We start from the raw sequence: 21833 nt of genomic DNA on the forward strand, positions 1-21833 counted from the left end.
GCTTTCATTCCTGGTGTGGACATATATTTCTGGGAGTTTAATATATCATAGCTATATGACACTATCTGTCCTGGAGCACTCTGTATCCAACTTAAAATGGGATGGTCGAATATAGTTGGGGCATATAGGCTAATGAATGCAACTTTTTTACCCTGAATGGATGTACAGCAAAAAGCTAGACGTCCTTCATTGTCGGCGCCAGTCCTTTCAATTGATACATTAATACTATATCTCATTAATACCATAATTCCTTTTGTAAGGGTACCATCAACTAATGCCACAACGGGTTTATAAAAGCGGTTTTGAACCCTGGGAATGTCATTAGGTTTAAGATGTGTTTCCTGTAACAGCACGATATCCATTTTCTTTCTGCATAAGAAATCTAAAGCCTTTGAACGATTGTAGGGAGAGTTTAATCCTCTAACATTAGATGATACAATAGTAAGATTTTCTAATTTATCTGTATTGCTCATTTCCCCCTGGATCTGTTGTTGTAAGTTGGTAGTGAGTTACCTGAGTTACCCCCTTCCCTACCCCCTTCCCACACAACTTCCCATCACCCCTCCCATTCAACTCTACTTTGTAACATCTGAGTGTCACTTAGCAATGTCAGACACTAAACATTAACCGCCCCCCTCTAGCACCCACACATTAGAAAGGCAAAGCAGTTTTCATAGACAACCATATCAAAGAGACAAGATAAAAGTCCTGGTCAAACCCGTTTAAAACCATTCCCATCTCATATATAACATAACACATAATCAAGACCCCAACAGACCTCTTGCAAGAGACGATTGCTTTAATAGACCGTCGCTTAGCAATGACGCCAGTGACGTCTTATTTCGCGCCCATGAACAAAAACAAGTCTACTGGAGACATAACCCGAAATGAACATGTACAACTAAAGTTATTCAGAACACACTGCTGTTTTCAGCTTCGTTCGTGATTAGGTATATCATTTGGGTGTATTGAATATCACCTTAGAAAATAAAAGATAAAAAGTATATTCTTGGTGGACTTATATCACCTTACCATGTTATCCTTGTATTAACAAGTTAACTGAGCCATTACCTTAAAACTCTGACCTGCAATACTCAGAAACAAACTAGCCCCTTAGTTAACTAAATACAAAAGTGCATCGAATGACTTTCCAATAAAAGAATAACCAGAAAACTTCACACCTAGGACGTTAACTTGCCCGTGCCTGTTAGATTGCGCATACAGACTGGTCCGAGCTCTTAATGCAGTTCCATCTCCTCCTGAGAAGCGTGTGGACTTTGCCCAGGGTCTTCTTCCCTATCTCCTAGCACCGATGATTTCACGGCTTCTTTCGCTTCCTCTGCCAAGTTAAACAACATCTTCATGCCCTTGATATTCACACTCAAAATCGCCGGGTATATGAGGAACAAGTCAATCCCCTTCTGTCGAAGCTTAGCACGGATTTCCTTGTATCCTTGCCATTCCTGCATCGTGCCGGGGCTGTAGTCAGTGAAGAACTGCAGCTGAGTGTCATCAGGGAGAGTAGATTTGGCTTTCCTCGCGCCCTCCAGGATAGCCTGCCGGTCGGTGTACCATAGAAGCCGAAAGACCATGGTCCGCGGTCTTGAGGTGTTGTTGGAAAAGATCCTATGTGCTCTATTGATCTCCAATGGAGTGCTTTGGGAATGCTTGAGCACTGGAATCAAATTAGGCAGCATTTTCTGGAGGTAGCCTCTTGGATCATTGCCAAAAGCACCCGTCGGTAAGTTGACCAGCCGCACATTGTTTCTTCTGGATCTATCCTCAAGTCGTTTAGCTTCTTCCGTATCTTAGTCACCTCTGCGAAACAGAAGTTAGTAACTTTCTCATTCTGAATGTTGTTGATTTTGTTGAAAACCATGCTAAATTTTTTAGCATGAATGTCCACTTGTTCCTTTGACGACCGGAAAATGTTGTCATTCTCTGCCATATGCTTCTGTATGGGATCAAGAGCCTTTTCCATCGACTCCTTTAGCAAGTGGGCTACCGTTTCTTGCAGCGATTCCATCTCTGTTGCCATTGTTTGCTAAATTAGTATAGCTATTTCCTTGGATGAATCACCAGCTTGGTGTTGTCTGCTGGTATCTTGTTTCTTGGTTGAATTCGAATCTTTTTTTTGAGGTCATGTCTTTAGTCAGATCTTTCTTAAACTCAACCTTGTATTAAGACCATCTATGAGCCCTAAAGAACGTGAAAAAGGAGGGTTATATGTCAGCGCTCAGTGCTGTGCTGCCATCATGCCTCGTTCCTCACCGGAAGTCCCAAGTATTTTATATTCTGTATTTTTCGCATGATCTTTCACATTTTTTGTGTAAGGGAGAAGGGGACTTGGGGGTTGATGTGCCTGTGTTCAATTTTTTGTGCAGGGAGGGGTATTTGGGGCTGCAATTCTTTTCTTTCTTGGTTTTGTGGCTATTTGGAGAAGATGAATATCAGAGTTGTATACTTTGAACCTTCCTGAACCATTGCCTCTTGAAGATGTCCTCAATTGAGGGGAGGATTGTGCCCCTGATGGAGCTGGCCAAGTATACAACCCTCTGCAGCCTCTTTCAATCCTACATATTGGAGCCCCATACCAAGCCATGACGCAGCCCGTCAGAATGCTCTCTGCCATACATCTGCAGAAACTTGCTCGACTCTTTGGTGACATATCAAATCTTTCCAAACTCTTAATGAAGTATAGCCACTGACATGGTTTTTTTTTTCATAATTATATGGACAGACCCTCTGAGATGTTAACACCAAGGAAGCTGTTCACCCTTTTCACTGCTGACCCCTTAATGAGGACTAATGTGTGTTTTCCCTTCCTGAGGTCCACATTCAATATCTTGTCTTTCTGACACTGAGTTCAAAGATTTTGTGAGGCACCACTCAACCAGCCAATTTATCCTGTATGCCTACTTATTATCATCTGAGGTTCTGCCAACAATAGTAGTGTCACTGGTGAATTTATAGATGGTCTTAGATAGATAATTTACAAGTAGTGGACAGAGGGTGTCTTATTGACTAGGACATCCAAACGTTGCTAGATCATATTACTTTCAGGAGAATGTTCTCTGTTAAATAAAGCCAACATTGTATTCCAACAATAAGGGACAAGGTCACTAACTTAGAATAAGACTGAAAATTTTCCAGCTGTCCCTTCTAATTGGAACTGTCGGCTATCCAGACTGAGGAATTTCCAGAACTAGTTTCTAGATAATTCTCTTCAAGGACATTTACTTGGCCAGTGAAAACATGAGATTTGGGAAAGATACAATACAGGCCAATATCCACGCTTGCTCTTGTGGCTTGAAAGGAAAACCAAAGGTTAGCCAAGATTGCCATTAGCTTCCAGATGCCAATCAGCAGACTGCTAGATCCGACATATATCATCAGATGCAGGCTACAGCATTCCTAAGGCTTGGAGGTTGAGGATGAAGGTGAACTGATCCCTGTGGCCGCTTGGGGAATATTTTGTGACCCATAGGGTGCAATATTGGGACAACTGAGTACTGATAGACAGGCAAGGAAGAGTAATTATTGAGTGTGAGCAGTGTGCAGAATAAGCAGAATATGCAGAATATGTTGTAATAAGCAACAGTCTGACTATTAACGCATTATAGTAACTGGAATTGTACCTTAACAATAGCGTTAAAGGCTGTTTTTCTGTGAATGATGAGATTACATGGGAGAAAACTTCAAAACAGTTAAATTCAAAATATTACATTATGTTCACTGGACATGGACACAAACAGAACACTGAAAAAACATTATGGATCAAAATATGATATGACTGGTGCAAACTCCCCTGAAAATAGACACACAACTGTTTAATCCTGCAAAAGTCTAATTTTCAACTCTGCGAGCCTATTTTGCCAGCCCAACATTTATCAAACCTGATTATATACAGCAAGTCATGTAATATCTGTTGAGACAGCACAGATTGCAACTCTACAGCTCAAATAATAACTGATTTGTAAATAACTTATGCAAGAAAACTTTTCCAAGCTTCTATTATCTTTTCAGATACTGCTGCATTCACCATGCATTTAGAAAACTTCCCATCAAACTCCAAATCACAGTTGCAAGGTGTCTTTTATTTTACAAGTGTCAAATACCAATTTTTCTAATTACCTTTGCCTCAAGAACAATCATTCAACCATATAGCATTGATATGTTTAGTTAATGAGGCAGAGCTGACAGTTATCTGCCTATAATAATAGAATAAGATAATAGAGAAATTAAGCTTTTAAAATGTTGATATATAGCTCATGGGCTGTAACTTCAAAACATCACTGAATACTTCCACCTGTCATGCACTGGTGATTTTATTCCATCATGTAATATTGTAGTTTTATCTGGGGGATATCACTTATAGCACTGATATACTGTTATACTGGCAGTCAGAGTTCCGGCCAGTGGATCCAGGAACACAGGTTCAAATGCCACCACAGGAGCTGAGGAACATAATAGTAATACTTAAATAAATCTGGTATTTCATCTAACATGGGTTGGGGGGAGGGAAGGGGCTTTTTGCTCTTGTTGTTTTGTTGCTTGTTGTGTTCTGTGTTGTTCTGCTGAGCATTGTGGGCATGGTATGTTGGCACGCGAATATGAGGCGAATCTTGCGGGGGGCCTCCAGCACACATCCAGTAGTGTTGCATTTCGCTATGTTTCAATGCGCATGTGCTGAATAAATATGCTTGTATCTTGAATCTGAGACATAGAACATCACAGAATCATACAAGGAAAACAACCCTTTCAGCCCCAACCATCAAGCCCCATTTACACTAACCCCATTTTTCTACCACATTCTCCTAGATTCACACAGACCAATTAACTTGCACATCTGTTGAACGTGCACCCAAGGGAAATCTACATAGTCACAGGGAGAATGCAAATGTTCCACACTGGAGACCAGGATTACATCGGGTCACTGGAACTGTAGAGAAGTGACTCATGATGCTGCCCCAATGTCAAGGTCACTTCAGCTATACAAGGTCCAACAGGCCTTGTGCCTGCGCCAGTTAATTCCACTCAATCTTCTACAACATAGTTATTCATAGAGCATGAGCTCCAAGGCCGAATAAGAATTATGAGTGTGTGGAAGTTGTAAGAAGACAAGGAATAATATAAAGTTCAAGCAAGGGTAGTTTACAGATACCATGCAGTCAATCAAGCCCAGGGATTCCCAACGAGTGGTCCACAGACCCCTTACTTAATGATATTGGTCCATGGCATAAAAAAAGGTTGGGCACCCCTGATCTAGGCAAAGAAAAGACTTTGAAGGACATAGCACAGCAGGAGTCTGGAGTCACTTGGCATATCTGTTGCGTACTGTAAGCAGCACAAACGACAACAGAGCAGTATGATTAAATGTTTTTACCAAGTCATGTTAGTAACGGTACACAGAGGGCAACTTACATTTGGGAACTATGAACTGAGCCCACTGAGACAAAGAAAATGCGCACTCGAAAGCCCATGTGAAAGAGAATGCTCCACATGTAGACAGTGTAATCGATTCACTGTGCGATCATTCAGCCCCATGTGCACTACCTCTCAGCGGCAAGCTGTGGAGCACGCTTTGTTCTAGGACAATGTGCTTTTCAGACAGGAGGCTCTCCTGAGTCCTCCCATCTTGGACTCCAACAATCAACGCTTGGATAAGCATTGTTTCTTCGAACTTGCTCGGGGGAAATATCTTTGTACTCATATTCCTGCACTTCTGGGGCCAGTCCTGTGATAAAATCATGGACATTTTTGTCAGGGGTCTGTCACAGCATTGAGAAACTGAAGAATACTGTAAGGACGTTGTCCTGTATCCCCTAAACATTGTCCAAAGCCTCTAACACATTCATTCTGTAGGTCCAGAGCACCTTAGTACTTCTGCCCGAGTTCTCCCAAGTGTATGAAAGGCAGACTGAGTTTCATTGCTTCCTCCAGCTTTGGGGCTGGTGTTAAAATTGGTGTGAGTTCAATGAAGTCCAGGAAGGATTTCTTCCATTGAAGCCAGGTTCTAGTCATCCGCTTTGCCATACCTGCAGCCCAAAATGGATTGGGTGCTTGGTAGAGAGGCTATTTTTGTTTTGGTCCTTGATGCCAAAATATTCCGTATTTGTGTGGAGCAAGAAAGCCAATGGAGTAATATGATTAAACATTTTTACTGAGTCATGTTAGCAAAGGTACACATTGGGCAACTCATAGTGTGGGAGCTATGGATTAGACCCACCAAAATGAAAACATGCAAACTCAAAAGCCCACACCCAAAAGAGAGTATCATCCCCCCCCCCACCCCGCCACACGTAGGAGGCTCAGTCAATTCACTGTGCAATCAATTGTATCCATGTGCACTTGCCACATTCTTGCAATCAATCCAATATGGTATATTACCAGGACAAGATTAAGATGCAAATGAAGGATTCTAGGATGATAGTTACCACTGGTCAGTTACTTTACTAATTCTTAAGTATTATTAGCCTTTAACATGTAGATACTATTGGCTATTAATACCTGTATTATCATACAGTGATTGGTAATTGATTATGCAAACAAGGATTAGTCAATATCTGTATACAACTACTCAATGTCAGTATAAAAATGGCACTTCTTTGTTCAAACTTTAGAGGTCTGGTGATAGGGACCATTAACACAAGAGATTCTGCAGGCAGAAAATCCAGAGTAACACATGCAAAATGCTAGGTCAGGCAGCATCTATGGAAAGGAATAAATCATTGATATTTTGGGCTAAGAACCTCCATCAGGACTGGATAGATATTACTCTTATGTGCCACCTTGTTAATTGAGCAATTCCTTCTGACCTTCATACTGACCATCTCACATTCTGTTACAATTACTTTTTGCTTCAGTGAAACAATCCATCAGATCTTTCAATCTAATTTACTGTTTTCAATAACAGTGGATTCCAGTTTATTGGGCCACTGATTAATCAGGGCAGCCGCTTTTATGGAACAAGTCTTAAAGAACAAAAAACTAATCAAGAAAATAATCAGCATTGCCTTCATTTATTTGGGACACTATGCCACTTAATTAGGACAGGTGATTGTTGCTGAAAAGTTCCTAACTAACATCAGACATATACACTGGTGTGGCCATTAAACACTGCACAGTGCTTAGAGCAAACAGCTTTTAGATTGCATCAGTTGCATGTGTTTAGTGTCAAAAAGCAATGATTTTAGTCAGTGATAGTTAGCAAGAAATAAGCAGTAAGACAATTCAGATCTGTTTTGCTCACTGCTGTTTCAAGCATTCAGGCTGAGAGATGCCAGAAAGAGCTGGGAGTGAAAATGAAACTATTTCACTAGTTCAACAAGTCTAGGAACTATGAAAAATTTGAAGGTATTGACAATCATCTTGTATGTTACAAGGAAAATGAAGATTTGGAGGATACAATTGTCAATAGCATTGTATTAAGGCAGTCCATTAACTGCACTAGGTGCCTGCACTGATTTTGTTCATTTATAGTCAATCAAAAGAACGCAGCTGTTTTATAGTTCTGTAGTAGTACTGTTAATGTCTGAATTCGTTCTGTATTTTATTTAAATACATAATTAGTTACTCAGTTAAATGGTAGCTTGTTTTTTGTTTAAATACTGTTTAACTATTGCTATGAAACTTTGGCTAATTGGGGCAGCTGCTTAAATAGGCCAAACTGTACTGGTCCTGGTGTATCCCAATTAACCAGAAGACACTGTATTGTACTTTATTCACATCTTCTTATTGGATTTATTGTACTTTTTCTGTCCCCAGTTCTCCAAGCATAATATCACCATTTAAATCACCATTCTGACCTTCATCTTTAAACACAATTGCTTTAGCACATTCCTTGCCATTAGCATCATTTTTTGTCTTAAATGACCATCAGATGTTGCTTCTCAATCTAATTCCACTGTCTCACACAAAAGTCACAAGAGATCTCAGATGCTGGAGACAGACAATCTGCTGAGGAACTGAGCTTTGCTTGGGGAGGGGGGTTGATGAATGGTCCTCCAAGAAACCATCCTAATAGGAGCTTTGATCCAAAACGTTGGTAATTCCTTCTCCACCTCCCCCCACCCCCACAGATCATGACAATAAGATATAGGAGTAGCAGAATTAGGCCATTTGATCTATTGAGTCTGCTCCACCATTTCATCATAGCTGATTCATTTTTCCTCTCAGCCCCAAGCTCCTGCCTCCCCTCCATATCCCTCATGACCTGAATAATCAAGAATTTATCAACCTCTACGTTAAATATACATAAGGACTTGGCCTCCACAGCTGCCTGTGGCAAAGAATTCCACTGATTCACCACTCTCTGGCTGAAGAAATTCCTCCTCATCTTTCTTCTAACAGGATGCCACCATTCTAAGGCTGAGTCCTCTGGTCTTAAGCTGTCCCACAAGAGAAAACATTCTCTCCACATCCACCTTACCAAGGACTTTCACCATTCGATAGGTTTCAATGAGGTCACCCCTCATTCTTCTGAATTCAACTGAATACAGGCCCAGTACCATCACTCTTCATATGACAAGCTGTCATCCTGGAATCATTTTCATAAACCTCCTTTGAACCCTCTCCAGTGTCAAAACATTCTTTCTAAGATAAAGGGCCCTGACCAGCTCACAGTTCTCCAAGTGAGGCTTCACCAGTGCTCTATAAAGTCTCAACATTACATCCTTGCTTCTATATTCCAGTCCTCTTGGAATAAATGCTAACATCACATTTGCCTTCCTCACCATAGACTCAACCTGCAAATCAACCTTTAGGGAATTCTGCACAAGAACTCCCAAGACCCTTTGCACCTTAGTGTTTTGTATGTTCTATCCCTTTACAAAATAGATTGCCCTTTTATTTCTTCGACCAAAATGCAGGACCCTACACTTCCCGACACCATATTCCATCCACCCCTTCTTTGCCCATTCTCCTAATCTGTCTAAGTCCTTCTGTAGCCTCTCTACTTCCTCAAAACTACCTTCCCCTCCACCTGTCTTCATATCATCTGCAAACTTTGCAACAAAGCCATCAATTCCATCATCCAAGTCATTGACATATAATGTAAAAAGAAGCAGTCCCAACACAGACCCCTTTAGAACATCACTAGTCACTGGCAGCCAACCTTTATTCACACTCTTTGCCTCCTGCCAATCAGCTACTACTTTATCCATGCTAGTATCTTCCATGTAACACCATGAGCTCTTAACTTGTTAAGCAGCCTCATGTGTGGCACCTTGTCAAGGCCATTCTAAAAATCCAAGAATGCAACATCAACCAATTCTCCTTTGTCTATCCTGCTTGTTATTCTTCAAAGAATTCCAACAGATTTGTCAGGCAAGATTTTGCTGACAACCATGCCGACTACGGCTTCTTTTATCATGTGTCTCTAAGTATCCCAAACCACATCCTTAACAATCAACTCCAACATCTTCCCAACCACTGAAGTCTACTAACTGGCCTATAACTTCCTTTCTTCAGCCTCGCTCCCTTCTTTAAGAGTGGAGTACATCTGCAATTTTCTAGTCTTCCAGAATCTAGTGATTCTTGAAAGATCATTACACATGCCTCTACAATCTTTTTCACCTCCTCCACCTCTTTCAGAACCATGGGATGTACAACATCTGATCCAATCAACTTACCTACCATCAGATCTTTTTTTCAGGTTTCCAATAACCTTCTTACTAGTAATAGCAACTTCACACCCTTCTGGCACCTCACACTCTGGAACTTCCACCACATTGCTAGAGTCTTCCACAGTGAAGACTGATGCAAAATATTTATTCAGTTCGTTTGCCATTTCCTTGTCCCCCATTACCTCTCCAGCACTGTTTTTCAGTGGTCCAATATCCACTCTTGCCTCTCTTTTACACTTGAGGTATCTGAAGGAACTTTTGGTATCCTCATTAATATTATTGGTTAAATTACATATGTATTCCATCTTTTCCTTAATGATTTTGTTTTGTTGCCTCCTGTTAGGACTTGAAAGCTTCCCAATCCTCTGACATTTCACTAATATTTGCTCTCTTTGGCTTTGACTTTGCTTGTTAGCCATGGTCGTGTCATCTTGCCTTTAGAATATATATATATCTTGCGCCTTCTGAATTGGTGTTGCCAAATTGTGCTGCCCTCCAGTGTTCATTCAATGGAAAAACAAGCTGGACCAGGACAAATTACCATCAGTCCTATAGACATGCCATTCACGAACTAGGGGAATATTTTTTCTTTCTTTATGACTGTATGCTTTTCTGAAATTGTAACCAGATGTGCTATATGTGCTATGTGCTGTAGGTAATGTGTTTAGCACCGTGGCCCTGGGAAGAACACAGTTTCGTTTGGCTATATTAATGTGTGGCTAAAGTATAATTAAACTTGGTTGAACTTGAAAAGGGCGCATCATACTAAATTTATACGGATTACAGATTTTAGGAGCATCTTAAATTATTAGAGCTTGAGTCAAAGAGACAGTACAGAAATAGACACCAGCTCAAGTAAGCAGTGGCCATCAGCAAGTGTTTCCATTAATCCTATATTACTCGCATTTGTCATTGGATGAAAAAAAAATCCTAATCTGAGGGATTTGATTGTTGAAGACATAGTCATCAACGGTGGGGAAAACAAAACCCTTGCAGTGCCAGTTGCAATCACACAGACGAAGAATGTGAGAAAATAGAGAGATCTGAATAATATCAGATACCAAGTACAGTACATTGACGATGGATAAACAGTACCACGCAAATTTGGAGACAGGCAGCAGAATCCTGGAAGATCACAAACATATGGAGAATGGAACTCAAGTAGCTGCCAAGCAAAACACTGTAAACAGAAGCACAGTATTGACAAAGCCATGGAGAACAACTACTGTAGGAGATGAGCTAATCCTGTGAGAATAGCTCTGAGGATGAGCGCAAGCTATGGTAAAGGTGCAGGGTACAGAAGCCCATTAAATACAACACTAAACCAGCAATTTCAGCCTCAGGCAGTTTCCAAAGAGAAGGAAGGAGCTAAGGGAAGATGGAAAAATGCTAAATTGGGAAGAACAAAGTTGTATATCCATTTCACACACCGTCATTGCTTCAAGCTATTATTAGATTAAGATTTAGCTTCAAGTAAAAATTGACCAATTTTCTTAATGAATATCTGCCACTACTCAATCCTGGTAGATCTGCTAAAATATGTGTAAGACTTCAACAGTAGAACAATGTAATTAAGTGTCCACTCCACATTCTTCCGCCCTTTCTTTTGTTGAAGCAAATGAGAGTAAAACTTCTTACCCAAACTCTGGAAAATCATCATCAAACTTCACATTGGCCTCATGGATTATGTTCAGATCATCATCAATAACTATGGCTTTCATCTAGAGAGGAGAAAATAGATTTGAGGAGAGAAGTGTCATAATCGTTGAGGAATACAATACAGAAACAGGTTCTTTGATCCAGTGAGTTTGCCCCAATCATCAACCTGCACCAACCATTCTATTCACCCCACATTTCAACCACTCTTGGACAATTTTTGTGGCCAAATGACCAAGCAATCTGCATATCTTTATATACAGAACTATAAAAGCTTCATGCGTCATGCAAAACAATAATTCGATTGATTAACACAGAACACTCCAAGTAAGTACAAGGCAGGTAGTGGCAGCTTGCTTATCTGTAAGATAGCTTACATACACATGTAATTTAATTTTATTCTTATGCACATAAAACACATACTAATAAACTGTAAATGGAATTAGTCAACTACAGGAGCTCCCAGCCTTTTTTATGCGATGGGCCGGTACTATTAAGCAAGGGGTCCATGGACCCCAGGTTCGGAACCCCTGGTTTAGTATCTGTCTAATCTCTGACAAGGCTAATTTTGATGGCATTAAACAGAAATTTGCCAAAGTTGAATGGGAGAGTAAAGGCGTCAAGCAAATGGGAGGCTTTTAAAAGTGAGAGGGAGAGAGTTCAAGCCCGACATGCTCAGTTAGGGTGAAAGGCAAGGCTGGCAAGATTAGGGAACCCTGGTTAACAAGGGATATAGAGGTGTTCATTGAGTCAGGCAGCTGGAATCAAACATATCCCTCAAAGAGTACAAGGAATTGAGGAGTAGACAAGGAAAGAGAGCAAAAGATAACAGATAACACAATGATAATACCAGGAGGACAAAAGGGACAATAAGATATCCATGGCAGATACATTAAGTCAGGCAAGAGATGCATACTGAAGGACAGGGATGAGCAGAGCATTGTGGATCAGAGGCCATGAGGCAGAAGTAATTCTCTGCAAGTGGTGGCACAGATACACAAGATGATGAAAAACACATGTGCCATGCTTGCCTTCATCAGACAGGGTACCGTCCGATGAAGACAACTAAGATAAATAAAATAAGCAATACATATTAAGAACATTAGATGAAGAGTCCTTGAAAGTAAGTCCATCACTGAACTGTTCCCACAGCCAATGGACTCACTTTCAAGGACTCTTCATCTCATGTTCTCGATATTTATTGCTTATTTACTATCATTAAGTATTTAATCTTTTCTTAGCTCAGACTGATAAACCTGATGTACAGGCATAGTCAAGCACACTCATTTCTCAATTTGCTAGGAACTTTTGGACTATTATGTTGGCTTTTAGTATTGTGGCTTTCTGGAGATTTACATAAATATTGCTGTATAGGCCTAAATGTTTAATGCTATTGTGTAGTGACTTTGGGATGATACCAGATGTAAATATTACAATTGGGACAATGAATACTCTGTTCTTGTTCCATAGTCTTTCAATTGTGTCTTATAGTTCAGCAAACTCCGGGTTTATTCACTTTTTGCTTTCTGTATGTTATGTGTGTTTGGAATGGCTATAAAGTTGCCCGAACTTTTTTATCCTCCACAAACTGGATAAACACATTGACATACTATGGAAGATTCTGTGCTTCAAGGATTCCATCAATCGATGCCAGCTCAGGGCTACCCATGTTGGACCAGCTGTGGATGAGATGCTAGATGAAGATCGATCCAACCCCGGCTCCCAAATGGACAGACTTGTGTCTGCCACTCCCAAACCACACTTCTATTAGAAGTGTGAATGCAATACAAAACAACAACAATCCTGTAATATTATATCTGCTCAGTTATTATAGATTGTCCCATCTGTAATAATAGATTGGTCATAATATAGTTTGTAGAACTATTACTTCTGGGGCACCTTCGTGTAGCAGCAGAACTCTCAATGGATATGATTAAATAATCTCGTTTCGGCCTGATACAGCTAAAAAGCACAAATGTGTCCAAGGTCAGTACAGTCGACAAAGATGTCTTAATGCATTTAAACAAACTATCGCTGCTTAAAACTGATGGAAACAATACTAATTGTGGACGGAAACATCCATGTAGGATTCCACACAGGAAGCGTGGTTGCAGATCAGGGATGCAATGCGTTTAAGGAAACAGGGTTTTAAACTCCCAATACCAACTATCTTGCTGGAAAACATGCAGTCTCTGGTGAATAAGATCGATGATCTCAGAGCCAGAGTGCTGAATCAGAGGGACATTAGGACCGCGTGTGTCCTTAGTTTTCGGAATCCTGATTAACCCCTTCCATACCGGATGCAGCAATTCAGATTACACCATCAGGATAGATCTATAGAGTCTCTCAAAAGAAGAGGTGCAGGAGTATGCCTCATGATCAACTCTTCTGCTCACCAGACTGGAATATCTAGCAGTTAAGTGCTGTCCTTTTTACCTACTGCGGGAGACCTATGGGGTCATTTTGGTAGCAGTATACATTCCACCTCAGGCCAATGCCCATCAGGCTTTAGATGATCTGAACAATGAGATCAACATGCATGAAACAGCGGACCTTAATGCCTTCACCATCATTTTGGGAGCTTTTAACCAAGCCAGTCTGGAAAAAAAATCACTAAGCAATTACCATCAACAGATCATTTGCAATACCAGAGGAAGCAACATGCTGGACCATTGATACACCACCATCAAGAATGCCTACCGAGCTATTCCACACCCTCACTTCAGGAAGTCTGATCACTTGGCTGTACTTCCAATCCCTGAGTATAGGCAAAGACTGAAAACCAGTAGAGAGAACCAAGAAGGTATGGACAAGGGAAGCACAGGAGCGCCTGTGGACTGGACTGTATTCAGGGATTCATCTTCAAACTCTGATGAGTATGCTGCAGTTGTTACCAACATCATTAAAACCTGTGTGGATGAGTGTGTGCCCACAAAGACTTATTGTACATTCCCAAACCAAAAGCCATGGATGAATCAGGAGGTACGTCACCTGCTGAAGGCTAGATCTGTGGCATTCAAGTCTGGCGACCCAGGCCTGTACCAGAAAACCAGGTATGATTTGCGGAGGGCTATCTGAAGGGCGAAGAGACAATTTTGAAAGAGGTTGGAGGCAACATCAGATGCATGGCAACTCTGGCAGGGTCTGCAAGACATTACTTCCTACAAAGCAAAACCCAATAGCATGAATGGCAGTGATGCTTCACGACCAGATGAACTCAACGCCTTCTATGCACGCATTGAATGGAAGAATATAACTACAGCTGTGAAAATCCCTGCTGCACCTAATGACCCTGTGATCTCTGTCTCAGAGGCCGATGTTAGGCTGTCTTTAAAGAGAGTGAACTCACACAAGGCGGAAGGTCCTGATAGAGTACCTGTGAATGCTCTGAAAACCTGTGCCAACCAACTAGCGTGAGTATTCAAGTACATTTTCAACCTCATTGCTATGGGCGGAAGTTCCCACTTGCTTCAAAAAGACAACAATTATACCAGTGCCTAAGAAGAATAATGTGAGCTGCCTTAATAACTGTCGCCCCGTCGCACACAAATCAACAGTGATGAAATGCTTTGAGAGGTTGGTCATGACTAGACTGAACTCCTGCTTCAGCAAGGACCTGGGCCCATTGCAATTTGACTATTCAACACAATAGGTCAACGGCAGACGCAATCTCAATGGCTCTTCACATGGATTTAGACCACCTGGACAACACAAACACCTGTGTCAGGATGCTGTTCATCGACTATAGCTCAGCATTTAATACCATCATTCCCACAATCCTGATTGAGAAGTTGCAGAACCTGGGCCTCTGTACCTCCATCTGCAATTGGATCCTCAACTTCCTAACTAGAAAATCACAATCTGTGCAGATTGGTGATAACATATCCTCCTTGCTGATGATTAACACTGGTGCACCTCAGTGGTGTGTGCTTAGCCCACTGCTCTACTCTCTATATTCCCATGACTGTGGCTAGGCATAGTTCAAATACAATCTATAAATTTGCTGATGATACAACCATTGTTGGTCGAATCTCAGGTGGTGATGAGAGGGCATACAGGAGTGAGATATGCCAACTAGTGGAGAGCTGTCGCAGCAACAACCTGGCACTCAACATCAGTAAGACAAAAGAGCTTATTGTGAAGTTCAGGAAGGGTAAGATGAAGGAACACATACCAATCCACAGAGGGATCAGAAGCGGAGAGAGTGAACAGTTTCAAATTCCTGGGTCTCAAGATCTCTGAGGATCTAATAAACACAAAGTACACTGCAGATGCTGTGGTCAAATCAACACGTAAAACAAGATGGATGAACTCAGCAGGTCAGGCAGCATCCATTGAAATGAGCAGTCAACGTTTCGGGCCGAAACCCTTCATCAGGACTGAGGATCTAACCTGGTCCCAACATATCAATGTAGTTATAAAGGCAAGACAGTGACTATACTTCATTAGGCATTTGTAGAGATTTGGTAAATCAACAAATACACTCAAAAACTTCTGTAGATGTACCGTGGAGAGCATTCTGACAGGCTGCATCACTGTCTGGTATGGAGGGGCTATTGCACAGGACTGAAAGAAGCAGAGGGTTGTAAATTTAGTGGGGTCCATCTTGGGTACTGTGTGTTGTTGTTCGTCCTTCGGAGTCGAAGACAACCACGACTTCTGTCAGGTGGAGGGTTTGTGACTGTGGGTCAGGAGATGACTGGTGAGGCCAATCCGGGCCCTGAAAGCTCGCCCACATGTGGGACACGTGAGGTTAGGTGCTGCAGTGGAAGTGGAAGTAGCTCAAGCCTTGGGCGTGGCGCATTTCCTCTGAGCCTCTGTGGTGCATCTGATTTCTGCTGCATACGCTCCTTTAGTGGTCCTGCTCCACCAGGTTGGGCGGTCCAGAGCAAGCGATTCCCAGCTACTGGGATTGATGTTGAGGTCTTTGAGGGACACTTTGAGGCAGTCTTTGAAACGTTTCTTCTGCCCTCCAATTGAGCACTTGCCCTGGCTCAGCTCTCCATACAGCAGCTGTTTTGGTAGTCGACTGTCAGACATCCTGACGACATGGCCAGCCCATCTGGCTTGGGCTTTCTGTAGGAGGGTGTAGAGACTGTGGTTACTAGCCCGCTCCAGGACCTCCGTGTCTGGGACTTTGTCCTCCCATCGAACGTGGAGAAGTCCGCGGAGGCAGCTCAAGTGGAAGTGGTTGAGCTGTTTAGCGTGTCAGCTGTAGACAGTCCAGGTCTCGCTGGCATAGAGGAGGGTGGTGAGAACCACTGCTCGGTAGACCTTCAGCTTGGGGGTAAGGCTGAGTCCTCTCCGCTCCCATACATTCTCACGGAGTCTCCCAAAGGCAGCACTGGCTTTGGCAATTCTGTTGCTGATCTCTGCATCGATGTTCACCGCTCGTGATAGAGTACTACCCAGATAAGTAAAGCTGTCGACTGCCAGTAGCTTCTGCCCCTTTACTGTGATGTGTGGTTCCTGGTAGGGCTTTCCGGGTGCGGGCTGGTACATAACTTCGGTCTTTTTGGTGCTGATTGTAAGTCCGAAGTTGTCACAGACTCATGAGAGCAGTCCATTTCTCGCTGCATCTTCTGCTCTGTGCTGGTGTTGAGGGTGCAATCATCAGCAAATAAGAGGTCTCTGATGACGGTCTTCTTTACCTTTGTAACAGCCTGTAGACACCAGAAGTTGAATAGCCCACCGCCAGTCCTGTATCTGACGTGTATACCATCCTGACAATCGCGGAAGGCATCATTCAGCATAGCAGAGAAGACCATGCTAAAGAGTGTAGGGGCGAGAACGCATCCTTGCTTCACACCATTCGTCACTGGGAAGGCTTCTGACTCATCACCATCATCCAAAACTTTCACCATCATGCCATCGTGGAACTGCTGAACAATCATGATGAACCTGCTAGGGCAGCCAAACTTCTCCATTATCTTCCATAAGCCATCTCTGCTGACCATATCAAATGCCTTGGTCAGATTGACGAAGGTCATAAAGAGGTCGCTGTGCTGCTCTTGACATTTCTCCTGGAGTTGGCGTGCAGCAGATATCATGTCGACAGTTCCACACTCTGCATGGAAGCCACACTGGCTTCCTGGGAGGAGACCTTGCTCAAGATGTTGGAGAAGGCGATTAAGCAGGATGCAAGCCAAGATCTTCCCAGCTATGGACAGGAGGGAGCTGCCTCGGTGATTGTCACAAGACTGGTGGTTGCCTTTCCTCTTGTTGATGTGGACTATGCTGGCATCTTTCAACTATTGCGGGACCTTTCCTTCGTTCCACATAGACTGGAAGAGCTCAGTCAGCTTCTGCATCATGAATGGGCCTCCTGCTTTGTAGACTTCAGCAGGGATTGCGTCTGATCCTGGTGCTTTGCTACAAGAGAGCTGCCTGATGGCTTTTCTGACTTCTTCTTCTGTGGGGAGGTTGTCAAGGTCCAGGTTGATCTCCACCTGAGGTAGGTGAGCAATGGCCTCATCATTGATTTCGGCAGGGCGGTTGAGGACCTGGTTGAAGCGTTCAGCCCATCTCTCCAAAATCTGCTTTTTCTCTGTCAGCAGCCAAGTCCCATCTGCACTGAGGGGGGAGGAGCCAGAGGACTTAGGTCCATACATAGCCTTCAAAGCGTCGTAGAAACACTTGGTGTCGTGACTGTCTGCGTAGCCTTGGATCTCATTGGCCTTATTGCTGAACCAGACATCCTGCATCTCACGGAGTTTCTTCTGCACTTTCCATCTTGCACTGGCGAAGGCATCTATCTTTGCTTGTGATGTGGCATCGTTCTGGTGCGCTCTGAACAGTTGGTGTTTCTCTGACAACAGTGCCTGTATCTCCTCGTCGTTCTCATCGAACCAGTCTTGATGTCTACGGATTGCTGCTCCGAGGTGTTCGAGAGTGGTAGAGTAGACTGCATCTCTGAAAGCCGTCCACTGCTCTTCAATGCTGGTGTGGTCATCCTGGGGTGTGTCAAGCAGCCTGCTATCTAGGTCTTCACGAAATTCTTCTGCAACTACGCTGCTCTTCAGCTTGGAGACATTGAGCCTCTTTGCAGTCTTCTGACCTTGGGGTCTTCTCACAGGCAGGATGCAAAGGTTAAACTTGGACACTAACACTACGAGTCGATGATCCGTCCAGCAGTCGGCACCACACATGGCTTTTGTCATTCTCACGTCTTGCCAGTCCCCCTTTCTGGTGATGACACAGTCAATCAGATGCCAGTGCCTAGAGCGTGGATACATGCAAGATGTCTTGTTACGGGTAGGTAGGCGGTGTAGGGTGTTGGTGATGACAAGGTCATGCGTAGCGCATGTCTTGAGGAGCAGCAGGCCATTGCTGTTACACTTGCCAATACCATGTCTTCCAAGAATCCCCTCCCAGGTCTGGTAATCTGTCCCCACTCTGGCATTAAAGTCCCCGAGAACAATAAGCTTCTCTGACTGTGGGACTGTTCATCAAGTTCTTCATAGAACTTATCTTTGATGTCATCTGGGTGGGTCATTGTTGGGGCATATGCGCTGATCAGCATTGCACTCCTCTTATTGCCAAGTGGGAGCCGAAGCATCATCAGGCGATCGTTGATACCCTCTGGAAGCTTGGCAAGTTTATGAGGGAGGTGGGATCGGATGGCAAATCCAACGCCAGCCTCTCGTCGTTCAGTGCTGCTGCGACCGCTCCAGAAGAAGGTGTACCCACCACCACGTTCTGAAAGCTGGCCCTTGTCTGCTAGGCATGTTTCGCTGAGTGCTGCAATGTCCACATTATAGCGGTCTAGTTCTTTGGCGACCAGTGCTGTTCTTCTTTCTGGTCTGACAGCCTTGGTGATATCAAGCAGAGTTCGCACGTTCCACGTGCCAAGGTTGAGCACCTTCACTTTCGTCTTCTTTGTAGTTTGACCGCTGAGTGGGATCCCCGCCAGCCGCAGAGTGCTGGCCAGGGTAAGATGAAGCAGGCTATGTTTGAGGCACCTTTTCTAGCCCCTTCCTCCATGGAGGCGAGCAGAGCGATTCCTAAAGAGGACTGCTCAGACACCCAAGGGGCTGCCAAACTCCACTGTTGCTTCATTCCAGCATAGAACAACCCAATGCCCTGGGCCGCCTGTGTGCAGGTTTGTGACTACAGCCTCCAGTGTATCCACACCTGCTGCTTCGCCACTCGCCCATCGCCACAGGACGTGAAGTTTTTCAGCGGAATGGGTTTGGAGTCGTGACTTGCGCTTGACTTGGATTAAAGTGAGGGAGAGTTGTGCAAATCATCAGCCTCACTCTCTCGTCCCAACCTATCTGTATCCAGTTGCAAGACAGAGTCGAGACGGCTGGAGATAAGTCGGGATGCAGTGGGTGGCCAGCAGTGTCCTACGTGTCTCACTGTGCCAATTGCGCTCCACAATGCTTTGCTGGGTCCACCTTTCTACTCGCTGGACCGCCAAGTGGTGGTCTCCTCCGCATAGTCCGCCGAATTCAGTCTTCGCAAGTGTAGGTAGACAAGCCCTAATTCAAAGAGGGTTTGAAGCCCATCGGCTACCCTCACCAGGTTTTGCCGGCCAGTCGAAGCCGTTGCCCAGGGTGTGGCCACTGTTGCATGCAAACAGCTACGAGAAACCACTGGTGAAAGCTGAGTGTCAGGTGATGACCAATGCGGACGAACTACTCAGAAGAGCACGACGTGTTCCCCGTCAGAGGTACTACCTCTCCCTGACACCCCATGCACAGGACTGAAAGAAGCAGAGGGTTGTAAATTTAGTTGGCTCCATCTTGGGTACTAGTCCACAAAGTGCCCAGGACATCTTTAGGGAGCAGTGTCTCAGAAAGGCAGCATCCATTATTAAGGACTTCCAGCACCCAGGGCATGCCCTTTTCTCACTGTTACCATCAGGTAGGAGGTACAGAAGCCTGAAGGCACTCGCTCAGTGATTCAGGAACAGCTTCTTCCCCTCCACCATCCAGTTCCTAAATGGACATTGAAGCTTTGGACACTACCTCACTTTTTTAATATATATTGTTTCTGATTTTTGTACAATTTTTAATCTATTCAATATGTATACTGTAAATGATTTACCTATTTATTTATTATGATTTTATTATTTTTCTATATTATGTATTTAACTGCTGCTTGCTGCTAAGTTAATAAATTTTATGACACATACCAGTGATAATAAACTGATTCTGACTATAAAACTGGATTAGGCTTATATTTATAGTAAGGTAAGCTGTGTTTTATGAGTTTGCATTTGAAAGCAAGGTTTTGGTGAATGGTGTTTACCATTTGATTGTGCCTGTGTAAGTAATCAGATTGAGTTAAACTGCTGCAGGAGCCTGTGAAGTGTTCGATTGTTTTTGGCCTCCCTTGGTATTTTTGCATTTATCATCTTAATTTTGTTGATCTTTTATTATGCAGTTTTGATTTTTTTTTTGTGTTAACCACCTGGTCCTGTACCGCCACAAGCAACTGCTCGGTTCACTGGGAAGTGTTTTGAACTCTGAGCTAAGTGCTCAACGCTTCCTTGTCCACATCTAGTCTGCTCAGATCATGGGGATGTCTTCCACGCCCTTCCATTGGTTAACATTTTCTTCTATAGTAATAATAAATTAATTTTTCTGGGTGGTGCTTTCATTTACATTTAGTGGTGTGTACTTTTTATCAGAATCACATATGCCCATGCGGAGTGCTGAATCCTGTTTTCATTGATGAAAACTTGTCCTTACAGGTTTGATCTGACTGTTGTGTACATTTATGTCTGTTATTCCTCTTCCTCCTGTCTTAGGTAGTATTAATCTAAGTGTGTTCAAGTTTTCTAAAATTTGTCATTTCAATTCTTATTTTTCTTTGCAAGTTATCCAGATCGATTTCAGACCAAGAGATTATGTCAAAAAAATACATTAATATGGGCATAGCAAAAGTGTTTATTGCCTGCTATATTTTTACTACTGAACTGTTTGTCAGATTGTCTTAAGCTTTATAGTAAATTCGTTTGTAAGTTCATTATTTCTTTTTGCACACTTTGTTGCCTTTTGCACACTGGTTAAACGATTGGAGTGGCCTTTCATTGATTCTATTATGGTTATTATTGAGCACGTTCGCAAGGAAATGAATATAGAGTTGTATATTGTGACATATATGTACTTTGATAATAAATTTACTTTGAACTTTGAAGTGAGTACAAGAGTTGAGACATCATCTTACTTTTGTACAACACAAACTGAAGAGACTGCACAAGGAATATTGAAGCTGTTCCAGTAGCCATACTATAGAAAGAATGTGATTACACTAGAGCAGATGCAGTAAAGGTTCACAAGGATATCAGGAGTGGAGAGTTTGAGTTATGAGGAAAGGCTAGATAGACTAGAATTGTTTTTCCAGGAGCAAAAGAAGCTGAGAAGTGAGATTATAGCAGTTTATAAAATCATGACAGGCATAAATAAGGTGGATGGTCACAGCCTTTTTTTTCCATGGTAGGAGAGTTTAAAACTATAGAGCATAGGTTTAAGGTGATAGGGGAAGAAGTGAAGGGGTTCTCAGCAGCAAGTTCTGCACACAGTACATGCTGGATATATCTGG

General features: G+C 42.9%; 1 protein-coding gene across 3 annotated transcripts in view; it reads right to left on the reverse strand.

Annotated features, from left to right (window-relative positions):
• Positions 1-21833, reverse strand: part of xylb (xylulokinase homolog (H. influenzae)) — a 283379-nt gene that overhangs the window by 247212 nt on the left and 14334 nt on the right. For all 3 annotated transcript variants that reach the window (XM_059971798.1, XM_059971796.1, XM_059971797.1), the window contains exon 2: positions 11265-11347. In XM_059971798.1, coding sequence (XP_059827781.1) covers positions 11265-11347 — 83 coding nt within the window. The remainder of the gene's footprint in view (positions 1-11264; positions 11348-21833) is intronic.

This window comes from Hypanus sabinus, chromosome 6 (assembly GCF_030144855.1).
Source record: "Hypanus sabinus isolate sHypSab1 chromosome 6, sHypSab1.hap1, whole genome shotgun sequence".
NCBI classification, from domain to species: domain Eukaryota; kingdom Metazoa; phylum Chordata; class Chondrichthyes; order Myliobatiformes; family Dasyatidae; genus Hypanus; species Hypanus sabinus.